The 21,076-nt window shown below is 36.9% G+C and overlaps 2 protein-coding genes across 3 annotated transcripts; both read left to right on the top strand.

The window, feature by feature from the left end:
• Positions 1-3,430: 3,430 nt before the first annotated feature.
• LOC149183967 (uncharacterized) lies at positions 3,431-6,740 on the top strand. The gene is made up of 7 exons (XM_089415165.1): positions 3,431-4,068; positions 4,196-4,357; positions 4,484-4,791; positions 4,917-5,092; positions 5,182-6,191; positions 6,291-6,600; positions 6,733-6,740. Exons 1-7 carry the CDS (start codon positions 3,511-3,513, stop codon positions 6,738-6,740), a joined length of 2,532 nt encoding a protein of 843 aa, XP_089271291.1. The 5' UTR covers positions 3,431-3,510.
• A 5,778-nt stretch (positions 6,741-12,518) lies between these two features.
• Positions 12,519-15,930, top strand: LOC149183966 (uncharacterized). Of its 2 annotated transcripts, none has more exons than XM_089417353.1 (4): positions 12,519-13,904; positions 14,010-14,528; positions 14,628-15,158; positions 15,285-15,930. In XM_089417353.1, exons 1-4 carry the CDS (start codon positions 13,023-13,025, stop codon positions 15,822-15,824), a joined length of 2,472 nt encoding a protein of 823 aa, XP_089273479.1. In that variant the 5' UTR covers positions 12,519-13,022; the 3' UTR covers positions 15,825-15,930. The 2 variants fall into 2 exon arrangements, with proteins under 2 accessions (XP_089273479.1, XP_089273478.1); XM_089417352.1 differs by having other exon boundaries at positions 12,531-13,904; positions 13,998-14,528; positions 15,285-15,929.
• Positions 15,931-21,076: the final 5,146 nt, after the last annotated feature.

The raw sequence follows: 21,076 nt of genomic DNA, 5'->3' as shown, positions 1-21,076 counted from the left end.
TTTTTCTTAAATAAAGGGATTTATAAATATTAAAAGGCCTAAAGGTGGTGACACTTAAAATTACAATGGCCCAATAGCAATGAAAATGTTATGTGGGGAAATTTATAGAGAGTAGAAGCACAAGCCACAAATGCACGAAATGTCAAGAAATTTAACATGCCTAATTGCTCACAATTTTTTCATCTTTATATAAATTTACAAATTAACATTGAAATTTCCAACCTAGCTTGCAAGCCCTAAATGTATACTTGTAAAAAAAACACAAGCAATTAGCACAAACACCTACAACACCTACAGCAAGATATGTGTATAGGGCATTTTCAAAGAAAGGAAGACAAACATAAACCAATATGATTCACCAAACTAAACTATAAGGATATGTTGGCATGAAGCAGTAGTGAATGAAGTGTTCCACTCATCACCCACAAGGACCACAATAACCCATCTTCAATTACAAGGGAAAAATAATCATAAAACTCCATTGCAAAAAGTAATATATTATGGGACTAGCCATCAATATAATGAACTTTCGCCATTTAATCAAATATGAGCAGCCCAAATTGCTAAATAGAGTTATCATTGCATAACTCTAAATTACTAAACATAGTTATCATTGCATTTTTTTGCCATCTATGTAGAGCCTAATGTTGAATGGAAGAATGCCATCCCTACTAGTGAGATGGTGTCACTAGGATTATGTTTCTAGGAACTCCATGGGATAGTCTATTTCCCCACAAGAAACTCCTACTCTCAAATTCTCGCTATAAACTTTGAACTTAAAACCTAATAAAAACTAAATCCCACATAAACCAATTGATATACACCCCATAAATCATAACATTAACAATTACAACCACTACTTCTAAAAGCGGTGGAAAAACCTATCAAACTCAATAAGTCAAACCAACAGTGAGGACAACCATCTCTGGCTACTATCCGCGATTGTTGGCTGACTCATCACTGTTATCAAGGAAAACCACGCCACCTTTTTAATAACCCTTCAAGTGGTCCCCACGGGAGCAGGCTCTCACTCCTGCCAGATGCCTCTGGGTCATGGGCCGTTAACCTGTTTCCTTACGTCCGAGGAAAACGAGCTCTTAGCCAAGCAGAAGCAGTTTTAAGGCATACTCCAGGCCCTAATTATAACCACTACTTAAACACACCTTTATTTTTAATATTATTATTTTTTAATTTTAATAAATAAAATATTTTTCAAACTAATCAAACTTCCTTAACTAATAACATAATAACAACTATATTTTAAATTAAATTACATTAATATTATACTTTTATAACTAAGAACATAATAACAACTTTATTTTAAATTAAATTTTACATTAATATTATACTTTTAGAAAAACCTTTGAAATACCTAAACTACACGATTGCCATAATCACATATAATTATTGGCCTCCACCATTACAAAACTTTGACTAATAATTTTTTAAAGTAAGTAAAATCGATAGTATAGACATGGACTAATTTATACTCTATTTTCATTATTAAACATTAAAAATGGTATTAAAATTTTATAAGTTGACAAATAGTACAGAGTATTTCTTCTTCTCATAATATTTAAAAAAATAAATAAAATAACTAATTTATATTTTCAAACTATTACTTACTTATCCATCGTGACAACTGGGCAAGAGGAGTTAACCAACCTGCCAGAGGGCATTAAATGCCTGCTTACATGCAGGCTGGTTAATTGGGAAGGAGCTAACCAGCCATATATTGGGTATTTAATGCCTAAAGAGGATCACGCAACTTAGCCCGATAACACGGGAGCGGGTAAATATTATTTAATGCCGAATTTGCCCGCTCCCGTGTTATCGCGTTAAGTTGCCTGCTCCTCTTTGGACATTAAATACCCAATATATGGCTGGTTAACTCTTTTCGGTTAATTGCAGGCTGGTTAAATACATATTGTGAAAGAATGACTATGACTTTTGCCACCACAAAATTTTTAACCAGCCTACATGTAAACAGGCATTTAATACCCTATGACAGGCTGATTAGCTCTTGCCATGACAACTGGCCTCCATTTCCTGTCATCACATGAAAGGTTCATGACTGACATTTAAGTTATTTAATACATGTGTTATTTAATACACCCACATGAAAGTTTCCTGACTGACATTTAAGTTATTTAGTTAGCATTGACTTCAAATTAAAAAATTCTGTAATACGATTATTGTTTATAGTGAATCACAAGCTGTCACGCAACATGTTTTCCATCTTAAGGAAATAAAGAATGTCATCACTGACCTAATTTCCACATCACGTAGGAAGATTCGTCCTTTAAAAATCACTTGAAAATATATGAAAATTATTACTCATCGATCACAACAACTCATTACTGATTTAAGAAATAATTCTCATTGTCTCCGGATCAGGTTGGAGGACTCGTGAATTATAAAACATTCAAAAAATTAATTACTATTACTGTGACTTAATTTATCATTTTCATCAATTTTCACTATTAATAACATAGAACTAGAACTTTATGTTATTTATTTACATGTATTACTATGATTTAAGCATATACTAACCATCTCCTGGAAAATTTGAAAAATAGTAAATAAGTTTTGATATTATTTATTTAGATGTATTACTATGATTTACATGCATATACCAATCATCTCTCGTAAATTTTGAAAAATAGTATTCAGTTTTTGTCATATTTATTAAGTTATATAAATTATTTTAAATTTATTTTAATTTATTAAATCTCCATACAAATGACCTTTCTTAAATGGTTAGCGAGTTTTTTTAAATGGCTTGAATTGCTGATTTTTTTAAAAATAAATCAAATGTAATTAATAACATGGTGATGCTTTACTTTTATTGTGGACAGTCATCATGGTTGGCATCTGGGGAGTCTAATCAGGCAGCCTGTCCTTGATGGGTCTTTTCCAAAGGAGTCCCATCATACATGTTAGTGGACATTAAAGCCAAGCCATTGCTGTTGGGTATCTTTGCTTTTGATGTAGACAATGTAGACAGTCGTCCTTGGGGTTCTGTCCAATGGACGCACATAGTGGTGGACATTAAAGCCAAGCCATTACTGTTGGATACCTTTGCTTTCATCATGGTTGTCATCAGCGGTAGTAAAGGTTGCAAGACTCTTCTGATGAGTGCATGTGGACAATGGACATTCACATAAATCCAACCAGTTTGGATAAAGTGTAAACATGATTATTTTGCCCTTGTTCTTTCCTTTGGATATATGAGGTAACAGTCCAATTTCCCATTTAAAATTGCAAAATTAATTTGAAGAGACTTGCAAATATAATACAGCAAATAGTTAATTAGATTACATCTATATTTACTTGCAAATATAATACAGCAAAGTGTAAGGTGGATGTGATTGAATTTCTATAAATACTTAATGACATAATCGTTATAAATTAATACAGTCAGATCGAGTAGCGTGAGGCCTTTTGCACTAATTGTCGCACTTCTTTCTCATTCCTTCGGCAGATATCATTTCTTTTCTCAGAGCGACCATGGGAAGGGCTCGAAATTTCTGTTGCTCGTGTTGGACGCCACGAGATGACCCCTCTCCACCCACTCCACCAGAGGGTAGTGGAATTTCCAGAGGAGGTCCATCAAAAGATGATGGCTCCAGCGTTCCAGGAGTTGCGGAAGCTGCTGCAGTCGCAATGGACGGGAAAGAATTGGCCAAGGGGGATGACCCCTCTCCTCCCCATCCACCCACTCCACCAGAGGGTAGTGACATTTCCTCCTCTGAAAAAGGAGGTCCATCAAAAGGTGATCTTACTGACTCCACTCCACCCACTCCACCAGAGGGTAGTGGCATTTCCTCCTCTGAAAAAGGAGGTCCATCAAAAGGTGATCTTACTGACCCCTCTCCACCCACTCCACCAGAGGGTAGTGGCATTTCCTCCTCTGAAAAAGGAGGTCCATCAAAAGGTGATGGCTCCAGCGTTCCTACTCACAACATTACGAAAGCTGCTGCAGTCGCAATGCACGGGAAAGAATTGGCCAACGCGGATCTGGATGGACTTATCGATTATATAAGTGGGCTTCTGGAAATAGTTAGGGTAAGTCGAATATCGCAATAATCTTTCACATCCATCCATCCGTATTCACATTCCACTGTTGTTCTTATTATCATTAGTATGTCTTGACACGCCATATTGAATACGTATCATTTTCTTGTTTTCTTAGGAAAAGTCACCACTGAAAAAATTGGCGGAAGAAAAATTGCAACAGAAAAAATCGTCAAAGAAAAAATCGCCCGCTCCCAACTTTTGGTCTATGATCACCTCAACGGAGTTACTGAACTTTAAGGAATTCTTGACGGGGGTAACAGAGCTTGCTTCCGCAATGGTATGTATTAAGCCTTACTCTATAGTTTCATGATATTCAAGCAGACGAGGAATCTGACTATGAGAAAATGTTAAGTCTAAATTTTTCTCTGACTGTAATTCATATAAAATCTGTATTGCATTCCAGAAAGAACTTTTTTCAGCAAACAGCGTAGCCGTGCATGTCTTAAAAGAAATAGGGCACACAAGCTTGGCTACTGCAGGCCTTCTTGTGTTTGCCACTGTTTTAGAAAGATTTGAAAATGTTTCTGAGATCCAAGAGGAGTGCCTGGATCTTTTTGAAGAAATGTACTCTCTGGCCAAACATGTTCGGGAGCTTCAAAGAGTTCCTCGGTTGAAAGAAGAGTTGAAGGATCCACTCAAAAAAGCAACGGAGCTGATACTGGAAGCTTCCATCCTTTGCTGCTTTCAAATAGATTCTTCAAAATTTGCCAGGTGAGCATCCATGCGATAAACGTTGTGTTTAAATGGATATGTTGTGGAAGCCCCTTTGTTGTATGCGTGCATCCAAGTTCAGAGTCCTATTCTGCAGTTTCTTCATCGAATTTTACTCATTGCAGATTTTTCTCAATGTCCGACAACAAGGAAAACCTGCTTCGGTTTCGAAAGGAGTTAAACTCCATGTACAGAGATCTGGACAATAGAAAGTTTACGTGTCTATATAATCGCGTCAGTGATAATGCCATTAGTGAAAAGAGGCGGAAGGCAGTACCAATAGAATATCCCCAAGACACGGGTAAGCTGTAATATGTATTATAAATTATTTATTGTTTTAAGGTTTGTCAGAGTTATGTGATTTACTACATGTTTAATATTGTTAAACAGTTGGAATGGATGAACCATTGAAAAGGGTTATACAACTTCTAGACTGGCAAAGTGAGAAAAATGCTTTAGCAGTTGTTGTCCATGGTTTTGGTGGACTGGGAAAGACTACCCTTGCCGATGCTGTGTATGCAACACTATTTGATACCAAAGAAGGATGTCGATACTGTAGGGTTAAACTATTTGATACCATAGAATCGACTCCAAACATAACAGATTTGCAAACACAACTGATAAAAGATCTGAGGACGGGAACAACAGAAGAAGTCGAGGCTATGCCAGAGATCAAAACATTTGAAGAAGGACAGCGAGAAATTAGCCGCTTGTTGGATCAACAGGTGGCCTTCATTTATATCGACAATGTTTTGCACCGAGATGCAGTAGAACAACTTCTCCCTAAGAATATGGAGAATGTAGGAAAATTGAGGTTGCTTCTCACTGCACGAGATACAACCGCCACAGACAGCATAATCAGTGTAAAACGAGAATTCTACCCAATTGAAACCCTTCCCAAAACGGAGGCCGAAAAACTTATCAAGAAAGTGCTGGAAGTCAATGAGAAACAACTAAATGGTAGCCAAATGGACAAGATAGTCAGCATTTGTGGGGGCGTTCCAAAGCTTTTGACGGTGGTCGCAGGTTTCATAGGTTGCGAGGGAAACGTACAAGATGCTTTTGATACAGTAATGGAAAATAACTGGAAGGGTAAAATTGGAGATGATATAGAGTGCTACGTCTTTGCCTGCAATAAGCTGGAGAAGGATTTGAGAGAAGCGTTTCTGGATATTTGTTCATTCTTTCAAGGATGGGACTGGGAAGAACTTTCAAATATTGTGGGAAAGCCTGCACTGCATAGTTTACAGAGAAGAACGCTGGTAACCAAAGATGTGAAAAGCATGACTGCAACGGTACACGATGTCATCTTGACAGTTGGTCTCCGGGAAACAAAGAAAGAAAGATTCAGATTTTCCAGTGCAAGTGAAATTCGAGAGTTCTTAGATCAGGAAAATGAGGTGAGGAGCAATTTCTCAAAAAAATATATACAGTTTTGTTTCAAAATATGTCTATCGTAATTCTTATGACTGACTCAATAATGTTTAACAAAAATGCAGACCCTCGGAAATATCAAAGGCATATGGTCGAGCGACAACACCGACCACCCATTGTATATATCCGCGACAAAACTAGATCTGATGGCTGCATCTTTAAGAGTTCTTAAACTTGGACCTTTAACAGTTGTGGAGGACAAATGTCAAAAGAAGTTTGAAGAGCTAGTCTTTTTCAGTGCGGGAATTTCCCATCTCCCTTTCGATGTGTCAAAGTCAAAGGAGTTGAGACATTTATGCTACAGCCCCGAAGATTTACAAAATCTAACGCAGGCAAGTTCACTTATTTCTCCTCTTCTCAATTTCTTTTTTGGAAGTTGTTTTTGGTTAGGTTTTTTGGAAGTTGTTTTTGGTTGGTTTTTGATTAATTTTTCTAAATTTTTTTTTTGAATTTATCAAATCACAAGTATGATAGGTAATTTCTGTTAAGTGTTTTAAATTTTTTCAGAATACTGAATCTATATATAGAGTCAAAAAAACCAGTTTAAATAACACAAATGAAAATTAAAATAAAAACAACTCTTTTTTCTTTTCCTCTTTTCTTTTCTGTCAAGCGTATATGCAGTTTTATTATTTTTAATTATTAAAATAAGACTTCCATATATCAATAATGGCATAATTTGCAGATGCCCTCCTGTTGGAATGTTAATTCCAACTGCAGCCAAGCTCGTGGACTATGGCGGCATCAGGACTACGCATCCAAGACCTCAGCACCGGCGTGGATTGACCAGAAAACGGGACGGAATTCTCTCGGGTTGATTTCAGGTGAAAGGAAAAATCCGGCAAGGAGCTCCGAGAAAATATGGAGCTGACACGTGGCTTACCACTGACGTAACGCAACGTCACGTTCTCGGAAGGTAAACCTCAGCAGTTGTATGGTTTCCGATATAAATCTCCATCGTCCGATCTGGTTGCGTGTTGTCAGCCGTCGATCTCTTGAAGGTGCACGGGCCTGCGTCAATTCAATGGTTTGCGTGGCGTGCTTGGTTTTCCTGTTGACCACCGCAGAAAAGGAATTAAATTGAATTTATTGAGGTCGTAAATGGGTGGTAGAACATTTAATTTTAATGTTCTTTTATATGCACGGCGGTATGGGCACATACACTATATGTGTCATATTTTTAAAAGGAGCGTTGACCATTATTTTTATATAAACACATGGAACGAAAAAAAAGGGTGCTCCGGGGTTGTTATATGTGGACCATTGTAAAAGGAATAGATGGGGCAGCATATGTTAAAAAAATGGAAAATTGTAAAACGTATAGAGTGCATGGTGAAAAGAGGAATGTATATGAGAGTGCGTAAAAATTAGTTTTTGTTGCAGTGAAAAACTTGCAAGAAAACTATGGTGATGCACAGAAGTGTATAAGTGAATGTGAATGTTTTTATGCGTAGATCTCTGTTGATCTTGCAAGGAGAAAAACAAATGCACAGCAGTGCGAAGAAATTACATGGAACAGGTTGTAATGTTTTGTGAGACATAGTAAAACAGAGGAGTAGCAAAAACCATGTGTGGTTTTGCACAGCAGTGCATAAAGAAAATGGTGGAGCGTTTTTTTTGTAAGTCTGTGTAAATTTTGTTTTACAGCAGCCTGTAAAAGGAGTTTTACATCAGTAAATGTAAATGGGGGTTTTACAGCAGTAAACCCAGCATAGTGAAATCTCAGGTGGAGAGAAAAGACAGAGTCTTGTTTTTGATGGGTGAAAGTAATTTTGGTGAATCCCTCTCAGCAAAGAGGATGAATGTTGTTTCAGGTTTTATATTTTAATTAATAGAAATATTTTTATGGCTGTGTAATACTCTATTATGAGTATATTTGTTTTTAATAGTTTCGTTGTGCAAAGGTCCTGGTTTGTGTTTGTTTGTTATGGTTTTTGGTATTTTCCCATTGAAAAATACCCAACAGTGGTATCAGAGCTAGTCCAGGCTCTTTGAAGACTCAAAGAAGCTGAAGGAAGGTGTGGTTGAGTAGTCAAACTTCTGCAGCAATGTGAAGACTCAGCCAAAAGAGTTAAGGTATTTTTCAAAGCTTTCCTTTCTGTTACTGTTATAGAAACAGTCAGTGATTAAAAAAAACACAGTGAAGTATTTGAAGCCTAGTTAAGAATGACAAGGTCAAAGAAGAAAACCTCCAAGCCTGCTAAAAATGTGTCTCCCTCCTCTACTAAACTAGAAGGCAATCCATTTGAATACATTTTATTTGAAACCCCAAAGTTTGATGGAAACTTTGATGTATGGGAAATAATGATGAGGGCTTTCCTAATGTCTGAGGGGATTGAAGTCTGGGAGTCAGTGATTGATGACAGCAAGATGGATAAAGAATCCATGGAGTATGATGCACAAGCAGCAAAACTAATCTTGGATGGACTGCCTGATTCTGTGAAGAGGAATCTAGGAAAATATACATCAGCAAAAGATATATGGGACAGACTGCATGACCTTCATGCAAAGGGAACACTGACCATGACAATGAGTCAAGAAGAAAGTCATGAACCCATCATAGAAGCTGAGAATGAAAAGCTTGACCTCATCAAGCTTCAAGTAAAAGAAAAGGATGAAGAGCTTGTCAAGCTCAAGAAGGAGCTTGATCAATGCAAGAGGAAGCATCATGAAGAAGTCATGTCTATGACAAATCAGCTGAATAGTGCAAAGAAGCAGGCAGATGTCTTGACAAGTCAACTTGAGCAAAGAAACAAGAGAGTGAATAAGCTTGTGGAAGAGATTGGACAGTACAAGGTAGAGGTCTCCTCCCTTAAGTCCGAACTACAAGAAGCCAAGAAGCAGGCACAAGGAGCTGAAAAGAAAATGAAGAGCAATCAAGCAAAAGATGCAAAAATCTCCAAAATGAAGACAGATATTATCTCCTTCAAAATAGTAGCGGCTGAAGCTACTCGTAGCAAGGAAGAAACTGAGGGACAACTAGCAAAGAAAAATAATGAATGTGAAAAGTTGGAAGAAGAGATTGTCCTCCTCAGGAAGAAGGTTGAAGGGATGAACAAAATAATGAAGAGCTCTCAAGCTTTGGATGACATGCTTAGCTATCACAGATCTCCATCTGATAAATCAGGACTTGGGTATGTAGCTGAACCCTCAAACAAGGATGAAGATGCTTTAAGCAAGGGAGATGTGAAGAAGCCAGAAAGAAGGTATGATGCTCCTAGTTCTAGCAAAGGCAAGGAGAAAAATGAAGGCAGCAAAGGCAAGGAGAAAAATGAAGGCTGCAATAGAAGGAATCCTGCTCCAAGTAGAAAATTAGCTCCAAGAGGAAATGTAGCTGATGGCAAAGAGGCAAGATGCAATGGTGATCATCAAAGGATCTCAAGGCAGCAAGGCTTCAGAAGTGCATCAAGAAAACCTCCATCTCCCAGGTACCAAAGTTCATTTTATGGTTATTGTTATGCTTGCTCAAACTTTGGTCATATGGCAAAAGACTGTAGAGCATTTCATGGAGATAGATGTTGTGGTCCCCGACAATCTCCAAGAAATAATTTCACAAGAAGAAATCATGAATTCTTATTCATGAAAAATGTTGAATGTTTCAAGTGTCATAAATTTGGGCATATGGCACGTGATTGTAACTTGACATGGGCTCTTACACAAGCTAGACCCATGCAAAAGAAGAGAGTTACACAAGTATGGAGAAGGAAGGAAATGCAACCTGAAAACCCCTTAAACTCCCCAGTGGATCTAAATTTGTTTTGAGAAGAGTCTGCCAAAAGAAGACAAGCATACACTAAAGGGGAGCTTGAATTTTTGTTTGCTGAACTGTATTAACAGTCATTTGTTGATGGAGGATGTATTGCAGCACAGCAGTTGCAAATGAAATCCTTGTTAATCCCTCTGAAAGGTAATATGCAGCAGTGATGAAATCAACAATGTTTTTGCTTTGTTTTTATGCAATATGCACAGAAATTCATAAAGAAGAAAAGATGGCAGCGCTGAAATGTGAAGAGCAGCAGTGAGATAAGAGAAAAATGCAAAGCATGGAGACCCTCACAGCAGTGGGAAGATCGAACATAAGACAGCAGTTTGGAAATTTTTTTTGTGGTGCACATGCATTGAAATGCATAGCAATGGAAGGTAGTTTCCTTCTATGTAATGTGAGAGAACATACTCACAACAGAGTGAGTACAATACACAACAGTGAAAAATGTAATGTTTTTTTTATGCAATGCAGCATGCAAAGAAATGCATAAAGAAAAACAGGGACAACAGATTTTTAATGCACATGGGTAAATGATAATGTGTGTGGTAGCATAAATCCAAAGGAATTGCAGAGTAGTGCATTGTGTAAAAAAAATGAAGACTAAGATTGCGTGAAGCAAGGGTGCATGAGAAAAGGCAGCAACCTGTGTTATTTTTTTATGTGGAGAATGAAGTGCCAAGAGTATGGGCACACAGCAGTATGATGAAACAAAAGACAGCCACAGTGCAAATTGCAGAGGCAATGCAGCAGCAAGAAGTTATGGACAGCAGCGTGATGGCAAGAAGGAGAAGCACACAACAATGCAAATGTGAAAAATGCAACAGCAAGAAGTTTTGAACAGCAGCACATGCAAAAGAAATTTTCCTTACAGTAGTAAAGGTAAATGTAATGAATTTGTTGTTCATTGAATTGAAATGCAATATATGCAACAGCAGTGAGTGTAAGAAATGTTTACACATAGCAGTGTAAATTTGTAAGTTGGGACAGTGTAATTGTTCCAGAAAAGACAGAGTATTTTGTCTTTGAAAAGTGCACAAGCAGTGCAAGTGTAGACACAGCAGTGTGGGATAGACGCAGTAAAGAAGATGGCACAACAGTGCAGCAGAGAATATGCAGCAGCATAAAAGAACAATGTAATGAGTTTGCACACACAGCAGTGCAATGATTGTTTGTTTTGGAACTGCATTTGAAGCAGTCATTTGGTGAAACCCTCTGTTAAAGAGGAAGGTGCTTTTCAGCACAGTGTCATGGTGAATCCCTCAGTCAAGAGGAAGATGCTTTTCAGCATAGTGTGGTAAATCCCTCTATCAAGAGGATGATGCTTTTCAGCATAGTAACAGGTGAATCCCTCTGTCATGAGGAAGGTGCTCTTAAGCACAGTTTCAGGTTAATCCCTCTATTAAGAGGAAGACAACTTTGTTTGTTTATGAACTGCATCAGAAGCAGTTGGTGAATCCCTCTATGTGAGGAAGTGCTTGGGTATGTTTGAACGCCCAGCAGTTGAAATTAAAGGGGAGTGTTGGAATGTTAATTCCAACTGCAGCCAAGCTCGTGGACTATGGCGGCATCAGGGCTACGCATCCAAGACCTCAGCACCGGCGTGGATTGACCAGAAAACGGGACGGAATTCTCTCGGGTTGATTTTAGGTGAAAGGAATAATCCGGCAAGGAGCTCCGAGAAAATATGGAGCTGACACGTGGCTTACCACTGACGTAACGCAACGTCACGTTCTCGGAAGGTAAACCTCAGCAGTTGTATGGTTTCCGATATAAATCTCCATCGTCCGATCTGGTTGCGTGTTGTCAGCCGTCGATCTCTTGAAGGTGCACGGGCCTGCGTCAATTCAATGGTTTGCGTGGCGTGCTTGGTTTTCCTGTTGACCACCGCAGAAAAGGAATTAAATTGAATTTATTGAGGTCGTAAATGGGTGGTAGAACATTTAATTTTAATGTTCTTTTATATGCACGGCGGTATGGGCACATACACTATATGTGTCATATTTTTAAAAGGAGCGTTGACCATTATTTTTATATAAACACATGGAACGAAAAAAAAGGGTGCTCCGGGGTTGTTATATGTGGACCATTGTAAAAGGAATAGATGGGGAAGCATATGTTAAAAAAATGGAAAATTGTAAAATGTATAGAGTGCATGGTGAAAAGAGGAATGTATATGAGAGTGCGTAAAAATTAGTTTTTGTTGCAGTGAAAAACTTGCAAGAAAACTATGGTGATGCACAAAAGTGTATAAGTGAATGTGAATGTTTTTATGCGTAGATCTCTGTTGATCTTGCAAGGAGAAAAACAAATGCACAGCAGTGTGAAGAAATTACATGGAACAGGTTGTAATGTTTTGTGAGACATAGTAAAACAGAGGAGTAGCAAAAACCATGTGTGGTTTTGCACAGCAGTGCATAAAGAAAATGGTGGAGCGTTTTTTTTTGTAAGTCTGTGTAAATTTTGTTTTACAGCAGCCTGTAAAAGGAGTTTTACATCAGTAAATGTAAATGGGGGTTTTACAGCAGTAAACCCAGCATAGTGAAATCTCAGGTGGAGAGAAAAGACAGAGTCTTGTTTTTGATGGATGAAAGTAATTTTGGTGAATCCCTCTCAGCAAAGAGGATGAATGTTGTTTCAGGCTTTATATTTTAATTAATAGAAATATTTTTATGGCTGTGTAATACTCTATTATGAGTATATTTGTTTTTAATAGTTTCGCTGTGCAAAGGTCCTGGTTTGTGTTTGTTTGTTATGGTTTTTGGTATTTTCCCATTGAAAAATACCCAACACCTCCGATCTTAGACACATCGATTTCCAATTAAAGTCCCCCTCTTTCCAGATCTCTTCCAAGTGTATTAAGCAACTCAGCAAGTTGCGAGTTCTGCGACTGAAGAACGCAGAGTTCAAAAGATTACCTCAAAACCTAGGAGATCTGGGAGATGGTTTGCAGGAGCTGACACTTATAAATTGCAAATTTTTAGAAGAATTACCGGAATCCGTTTCAACGCTTGGATGTTTAAGAGTGTTGAGAATGGATTCCTGTTCTCGTTTGACGCGGCTGCCAGAAGGTTTTGGAAACCTTACATCATTGCAAGAACTCCATTTCAGCGAGTGTGTAAACCTAGAAGCGCTTCCTACCAGTCTTGGAAAGCTTACATCATTGCAAGAACTCCATTTGGCTGGGTGTCAAAGTCTAGAAGCTCTTCCTGGCAGTCTTGAGGAGCTTTCATCTCTGAGATTATTGGACTTATCGAGGTCTAGAAGGATAAAAGATCTCCCAGATGGCTTAGGAAAGTTAACATCTCTCGTTAACCTTCTTCTAGATGATTGTTTGAGTCTAAACAGTATTCCAGAAAGCATTTGGCGGTTGACGTCGTTGGACTCAATCAACTTATCTTGGACCGATTTAAAAGAACTACCCGATCGGTTTTGCGACCTCTCTTCTGTAACAAAACTTGCAATGGATAATTGCTTGAGTCTAGAGAGGCTTCCGGATCGATTTGGAGCAATAACAAGCTTAAGAAGGCTAAACCTGAATGGTTGTAGCCGTCTAGAGAAGCTTCCAGAAAGTTTCAGCCAACTCAAGTACTTGGAGTACTTGAATTTATCACGGTGCTGGGATCTTGAAGAATTATGTGAACACTTCAAAGGTCTCTCATCACTGCGAGTTCTATTATTGGCTGGATGCAAGAACCTAGAAAAGCTCCCCGAGGATTTCCATTGTCTCCAATCTTTGGATACTCTGGATCTAAAAAATTGCGATATGTTGGAAGGGAAATGGATGGAGGGCATTGTAAAGTTGAAAAAGCTACAGACTGTGTTGATCAGTGGAAGTCCCTCATTGCTGGAGAAATGGGGCGAAATTCAGAAACAATGCGATCAATCCTGGTCCTTTGCAGTGGAAACAGGGGAGGTGATTATTCAAACCAAACTTGTTTTTTACCCACAATATAGTTGCTAAGCATACACTAATTTTCCTTCCCACTCACGTATGATTTCTCTTCAGGGTTCATTGCAGGGAAAAGGTCATTTCAACCTCACTAATGGACAAGGAAAAGCGTTCAATATTTCCGATCTTCCTCTGAACACCGATCTACTTGTGTTGTTTGATTGCCAACAAGAATTCCGTCATTGTTCCACATTGACATTAATTGAGGAGAATATGGATGATAATTTGGAAATGATTTATTTTGGCAACCATTTTAGTAAGTTGCCTCACAAAGTGGCGGGTGGAATTAGCGGCCATGCTCCTGCTAAATTGTTTGCACAGCTGTTCCCACTCCTTGCTTATCAACAGGAGGAGAAGTTTGAATTGTCTGCGATTACAGCGGAGATTGTGCCCGGCGAAAAAGGTGAGAAGACCCTTTCTTGTGGCCAAATTTTAAGCAAAAGGTCCGTGGAGAAATTTGTGGTGGAGAAATGCGGAAGATACCTTACACTTAAACAACTGGTGAAAACAGCTGGAGACAGTAATATAGAGTTGTTAAGAGAGCTCTTCGCAAATGGAGAATTTCTTAAGAATGGTGCATCAACGAAGGTATATTCAAGTTTTATATTTTATTTTGTTTATAATTCTTCCTTCAAATATTTTGGTGACTAATTGTTTATTTTTCTTTTGTTGATATGAAAATTGTAGGTCGGGGTGGAGGAATTAAAAGGGAAAAGAATTTTATTAGATATGAGACCTGCCAACCTTTGTTATGATATTCCACTCCAGTCTTTAGTGGATCTGTATAATGATGCGGAGAAAGAGAGAATTGATTTTGAAATTATAACAATTCCAACGATGCAGGAAAATACAAGAAGGGATGTATCTAACAGCTTTTCCAGAGAAGTTCCGTGGTTGGTCCTCCAAAATCCGTGGGACCTGCCAAATGCAACTAAATATTTTCTCGTTGAGGGCGACAAAAAATTGGATCTGTGGTGCAGGGACGACTGGTCCTGGGAGAGTTGGTACCCCAGTAAAATGAGGATAATAGAAAGCAACGGGACAATTGCAGGTGACAATTCACTGGGCACTTTGTGTATGGTGAACACGTGGGGGACAGAAGCTTTTCCTTTTACGGAGGAAAAAAGGAGGGAATTAATAGATAAAGAATTGAAACAAGGGAAAGAAATGTCTAATTTGATGTTCCTCTTTCAGCATTTGCAAGGAATATCGGAGCAGGTCAGTAGTAATTTATATGTTGTGTGTTTGTTTTTCTTATTACATTATAAATTTTGGAAAACAAAATTCTCTGTTATTGAGTTTTTAGGTCTAACTCAGTTACCCCCTTGTGCTGATGATGCAAAGGTCGAAAAGGCTATGCGTCAACAAAAGATGTTCTGCTTGTGTCTCGGGGATTGTACAACTTTTATGAAGAGTATGTTGGGAGAGTGGAATCATAACATTTACACCATTTATATTCCAATTTTTTGTGCTCAACGTGAAACTGTGAATTTCACTCATGGTTTTAGTGAAGCATATATGCCTTTACAACACCCTACGGCCGTGACACAAGTCGAGATGGAAGGGATGTGTTCATTAAGTTTATCTGAGCACCAGGCTATCAGATTTTGGGCACGGCTTCAGTCTTTATCCTTGGATAGAATATTCGATGACAGGGGAAAATTTCCACACTTTACTTGGGTCAGGGGAATTTACTTGGTAGAACCATGCATGATTATAATGGATGAAGATGGAAATATGATAACAACGCAGGGAAAAAAAATTATAAAATTATTATCCGAAGAACATTCACATGACAAAGCAAAGGGTTTGGTACAACAATTGATCAATGGTGACAAAGAAAGTAGAAAGGAGACCTTGATTGAATTAAAACAATTGATGTAAAGGTGAGAAAGAAAGTAGAAAGAGGCATTGATTGAATTGTAACCATTGATGAATGTTGAAAATAGAAAAGAAATATTGGTTGAATTTGAATAACTGTTACATTTTTAGTTCAAAATCCTAGATTCAACAATGTCCAATTCTTTTAGGCATTTTTCCTTATTTCCAACTATTTTATTTAGTTTTTTTTATATGTAACATGTAATTGTATCTTCCAATTTTTTTTCTAATCTTTGGGCTGTGCATTTTGAATGCAGCCATTGTATTTTTTATCTTCATTGTTATTTGGTTACCCTAATAAACTAATGCATTTTGCCTTGTGGTTATATATTTTTGCAACTCTTCAAATTTTTATTGCTTTTGGTAAATTATTGTCTTAAATGGTACACTTCATTTTTTTTGGGCTATATATCTTTTATTTGATTTAATTAACACATAACTTTACTTTATTTTTTAATTAATTTCATTTTAATTCTAATTAATTTTAAATTTATTTATTTTTTAATTAAAGTTGTCTCATAAATATAATATTCTAAATTATACTTTAATAATTGAAAGTTAAAAAAAAATTAAATTACAATTGTTTTAAATTTTCCTTTTAGTATGAGCAATATGTATAATTCTTTCACAACTCAATATGGAGTTCACAAGTGACATCTAAAAATTGCATTACTCATATTACAATTCAATATGAATGATACAGGTCATTCATTTCTATTGATATGTGATATTTAAAACAAAAATATGTCAATAACAAAAACATATTTTAATAGTGATAAATAAAAAATTTCAATATCCATATTAAATAGCATAACTTCTTTTTTCTTTTTTCTTTCTAACTAGGCTAACCCTAGATTGGTGGATTGAGTAACATAATTTTATATAGTTGAAATCAAAAAAATCCTTATATTTTCACTTTTTATTATGAAGGGGATACATAATTTATACCATTCTTAATACCGGGTTGATATGTAACATTTTCAAAATATCAAAAAAACAATATCAATGTGGGTTATACATAAAAAATTTCAGTATACACATTTGAGTAAAAAATTCAAAATGGAATATATAAAAAGTGTCTTCTCATTCCATGGATAGGTGCTTTCCAATTCAAGGTACGAGTGAGATTTATAATTCCTTACATGCTTATATGGAGTTGATATGTAACATTTAAAAAAATATTGTCAATAGTAAGTGGTAGGGATGGTGTTGCAGACCATTTTTTTGAGTAAAAAACTTGAGGAAAAATTTACACATTGAGAGACTTTATCCCTTTTGACACTTGGTAGATATGTGGTTATGATGGATCTAAGATGGTTTCAATCATGTCCGACCATGGAAAATTTGTTGAACATCTAATTATTTTAATCATTTTAAATATGTTAAATATGTCTAAAATGAAAATTCAAATATTTTATTTATGGTTGAATTGCTATAACATAGAAATCATTGCACATCATCAATAAATTTTTTCCTTGCATACATTGATGTTAACGCACACTATAAATCTAATTAGTTTGAAATGAATGTACATCATACATCTAGTTACATCAAATAAAAATCGATATTTACATTGAAATCAATGCATCTAGTGCAAGCATTCCAATAGAATTAGAAATCAACATATACACTGAAATCAATGTGTCTAGTGCAAACAATCAAATAGGATTAGAAATCAACATCTATACTCAAATCAATGCATCTAGTGCAACCAATCAAATAAGATTATAAATCAACTGCACTAAAATCAATGCATCCAATGCATTCAATTAAATAGGATTAGGAATTAACATCTACACTAAAAACAATGCATTTATTTCAATGAATAACAATGTATCTTCCCCTCTCTCTCCTTTGTGTCTCCTTTTTCTTTCTATCTCACCCCACAAAAATACACACTCTCTTTCCATATATATCTCTCTCTCCCTCCCTCCCTCTTCTCCCTCCCTCCCTCTTCTTCCTCCCTCTTATGCAACAAAGTTGCATCTTTACAGATTTCATCTGTGGACCTATGGGTTATGGGCCCAGGTATATATCAGAAGCTTTTTAGTAGGTGGACTTTACAAACAAAACCCGACCAATCGAACCTTGGTCCTTCTTTGACTTCTCCACTTGGTTGAGTGCTTCAATCCGCGTTGTCGATTCTACCCCATTAGATCAACGGCTATCGCGTGTTCTCCAACTTTAACAAATTACGCTGGAACTCAAAGAAGTTAAACTTTGAATAATTCATCGAGTCCGCCTAGTGTGTTAACCCATGCACACATTCGCGATTATCGTCCGATTAGTCAACCAACGAATGGTCCTGATGATCGGAACTCAACGAGGTTTTAAGCCCATTGAATAAAACCTTATCGTGTCTGTTTTTGGAATTAACAGTTGTGCTTGTTTGCACGCGATATGCGTCTGATCACCTTTCAACAGATGGTTCGATCACCTTTGGACTTTAAACTCGTTTGGATGATTTTCTCGGGTCCGCTAGCCGAGATAACTTGCTCGCAAGTTCTCCGCGCGATCACTGTAGATCTCCTTCCATCGCACGACTATGATAGTTCCTCCAGGTTCTTCTTCCGCCATTATTATCTGTCGATCTAGACGATCCAAAAATTCTCGTTGGGTTTATTCAATCTCCTTCGTTGACTTGATCTCGTTCGCTATTGGTGGAATTATGTTATAACATAGATTTATCTATGCCATGCTCTGTTTAAGGTGAAGTTCATAGGAACTTCATATTACACTTGCATCACTCCATACACAGCTCACTCTATGATATCGAATTATCTCTGGATCACCATCGATCCTTGTAGTGATTGATGGTCGATCAACAAACCTGTAACATGGGATTTAACTCTTTCAATGCATACATCTAAACTATAGGTAAACAATATACAGATACACAAAATCCAGACAACACACAATATTTCAATTATATACAGAACAAGATTATAGTCTAAGCGTCTTAGCCTTAGTCACAAATTCTGCTGCAACTACATTGTATCCCCTCTATATCTATTTCACACAACACAAACTATCTTTATATAGGAAATTACAAAGGTGTGGATAATCAAATAGAAAGGCAGTTTCTAAATCATCTTCCTAGATAATGAGCTGAAGTCGATAGGAATTGATCCATCAAAGGAGGGCCATAATGAATCCCACATCATCGACACAAAATAAAAGTATGTAGTAGAGTAGATAAGTGTAATCCAGGACTGTGGCAGAAAGTCGAAAAATGTATAAGCAATAAAGAAATGTAGATAGGACTTCTTTTGAACATATTAGCGACTCGACTCTGGAGTTTAGCAGCATTTGACTCAACATAGGATCAAAGGTCATGATGACTAAATGGTATAATCAGATGAGAGGGAAAATGGATTTCCCAAACCCAGGAAGGCAAGTGATTAAGTGAGGATGTCCTAGACACGACATGAGCAATATATGAGTGTCATGTTCAAGAGTGACATGTTGCCTTTACAAAATACAAGAGATGATCACTTTCACTTTCTCCCCCACCATTTCTAGAAAGTACCCCATATATTTTTATCGCAAGATTGAAGGGGATAACATATGCTTGCCATATAAGTTCATTCTTCGGATGAATCCATCCTAGTAATTTTTATGAGTCCTAAGAAGGAGAAACTCGGTCTCGTCATGGTGACAATTCCTGCACGTTTAAGTTTTATGAGTCCAACGAAGGTAAAACTCGGCATCGTTTTCATGTTTAGAGAGTTTGAAAAGAAAGCGCAAAAAGAAACCTCCAAAGTTCACTTTTCGTAAATTGTCTCTTGAACCCGAAAAGGTAGAAAACAATATACAAGAGAACCTCTTAGCCATGTTCGACTAAGGCATTCCTTTTTCGTACAATAGTCTATCTCAGTCTGGAAAAGGGTTAAACTTATATTGAGTAGACATCATTTCATTTACTTTAATGAGTTTGAAACGACAAATATTCGACGATATTTTCATTTTTTGAGAGTGAGAAAAGAGCTTAAAGATGACTCTAGGGGGTCGTTTTTTCATTTATTTTTTACGAGTCCAAAAAAGTGATAAAATAAAACTCGTTGAATCATTCAAGATAAAACAATATCACCAATAATATATAACCTTTCACTGCACACGGAAATGCACATTACTGATTTTGAGGAAAAATATTAAAAAATGAGTGAAATATGCCCTAATTTAGTAAAAATATTATTTAAAACTTATAAATAGGGCAAAAAGTAAATGATTTTTACCATTTTACCAATTTTCAATTGTGAGAGAATTTTTACCTCATTTTACCTCAATTTTCAGGAAAGGAGCATGATCAATCCTAAACACCATTTGCTAAGCCACTTGTTGCATGTAAGAGATGCGTCCCTTCCCTTCATTTTTGTACTAATTTCATGCATTTTCATCCATAGATTAATCTATAAGGAGGACTCGCAAAATTTTTATATCATGGGTGATCCCGGTGGATATTGGTGACCACCCACCTATTCCACTTAGACCCCCACCATTGTTTCTTTCAGTTTCCTTATTTGTAGCACAATTTACTATTTTTGGCAGTTTTTCATGTCCCGAACTTTCGGCGCTGTTTTGAGGCCCTAAACGACGTTTTTTGGGAAAATTAGGAGCAAAATGGATTTGGGCCATGTTTCTCACTCAAAAGTTGTACCCCTCAAATAGATCTTTCTAGCGAGGTATTGTGCGCATCAAACAGAGATCGTATGCCAAGGTTACGACCTTAGGAAGTTGATGTACCAATTTACCCATATGGGGTCCATAGTTTGGCATTTCATCTCCTAGGGTTAGGTTTTTGGATGTTTAGGGTTTTCCATTGTTTCTCAAAAATAAATAGGCCTTTGAGCTTCATTGTAACACAGTTCATAGGCATGTAGCCGCCACATCTCTTCTCAGAGATAAGCTATCATCGCTCGAGCTAGTCTTATTTCCATTCTGTTTGTAAGCATATTTGAGTATTTGATATTAATGAAATGAAGTGTTATTTATATTGCATCTTTGTATTTATAGTTATATCTGTAATTTTTTGCGTTCCTGTTTAAATCTAGATCAATGGGTGACCAACGCGAGTTTTCCCCATCGGACTCACGCTGCTCACCTTGTGTTCAATTAGGCCCTCGCGTTATCAGCGCAAGGAAATTCATAAACAGTCACACTGGAGTCGAGGTAAATTTTTTTGTGTGAAATCCTCCATGTTAAATAGTTTATCTTGGAGTTTGTCTCCATGGAAGCTCATGAAATGTTGTTTTATT

This window comes from Pinus tabuliformis, chromosome 3_2, assembly GCF_031772625.1.
Source record: "Pinus tabuliformis cultivar Carrire ecotype Pingquan chromosome 3_2, CPIR1, whole genome shotgun sequence".
NCBI lineage: Eukaryota > Viridiplantae > Streptophyta > Pinopsida > Pinales > Pinaceae > Pinus > Pinus tabuliformis.
This window is presented reverse-complemented; position numbering and strand designations above follow the sequence as displayed.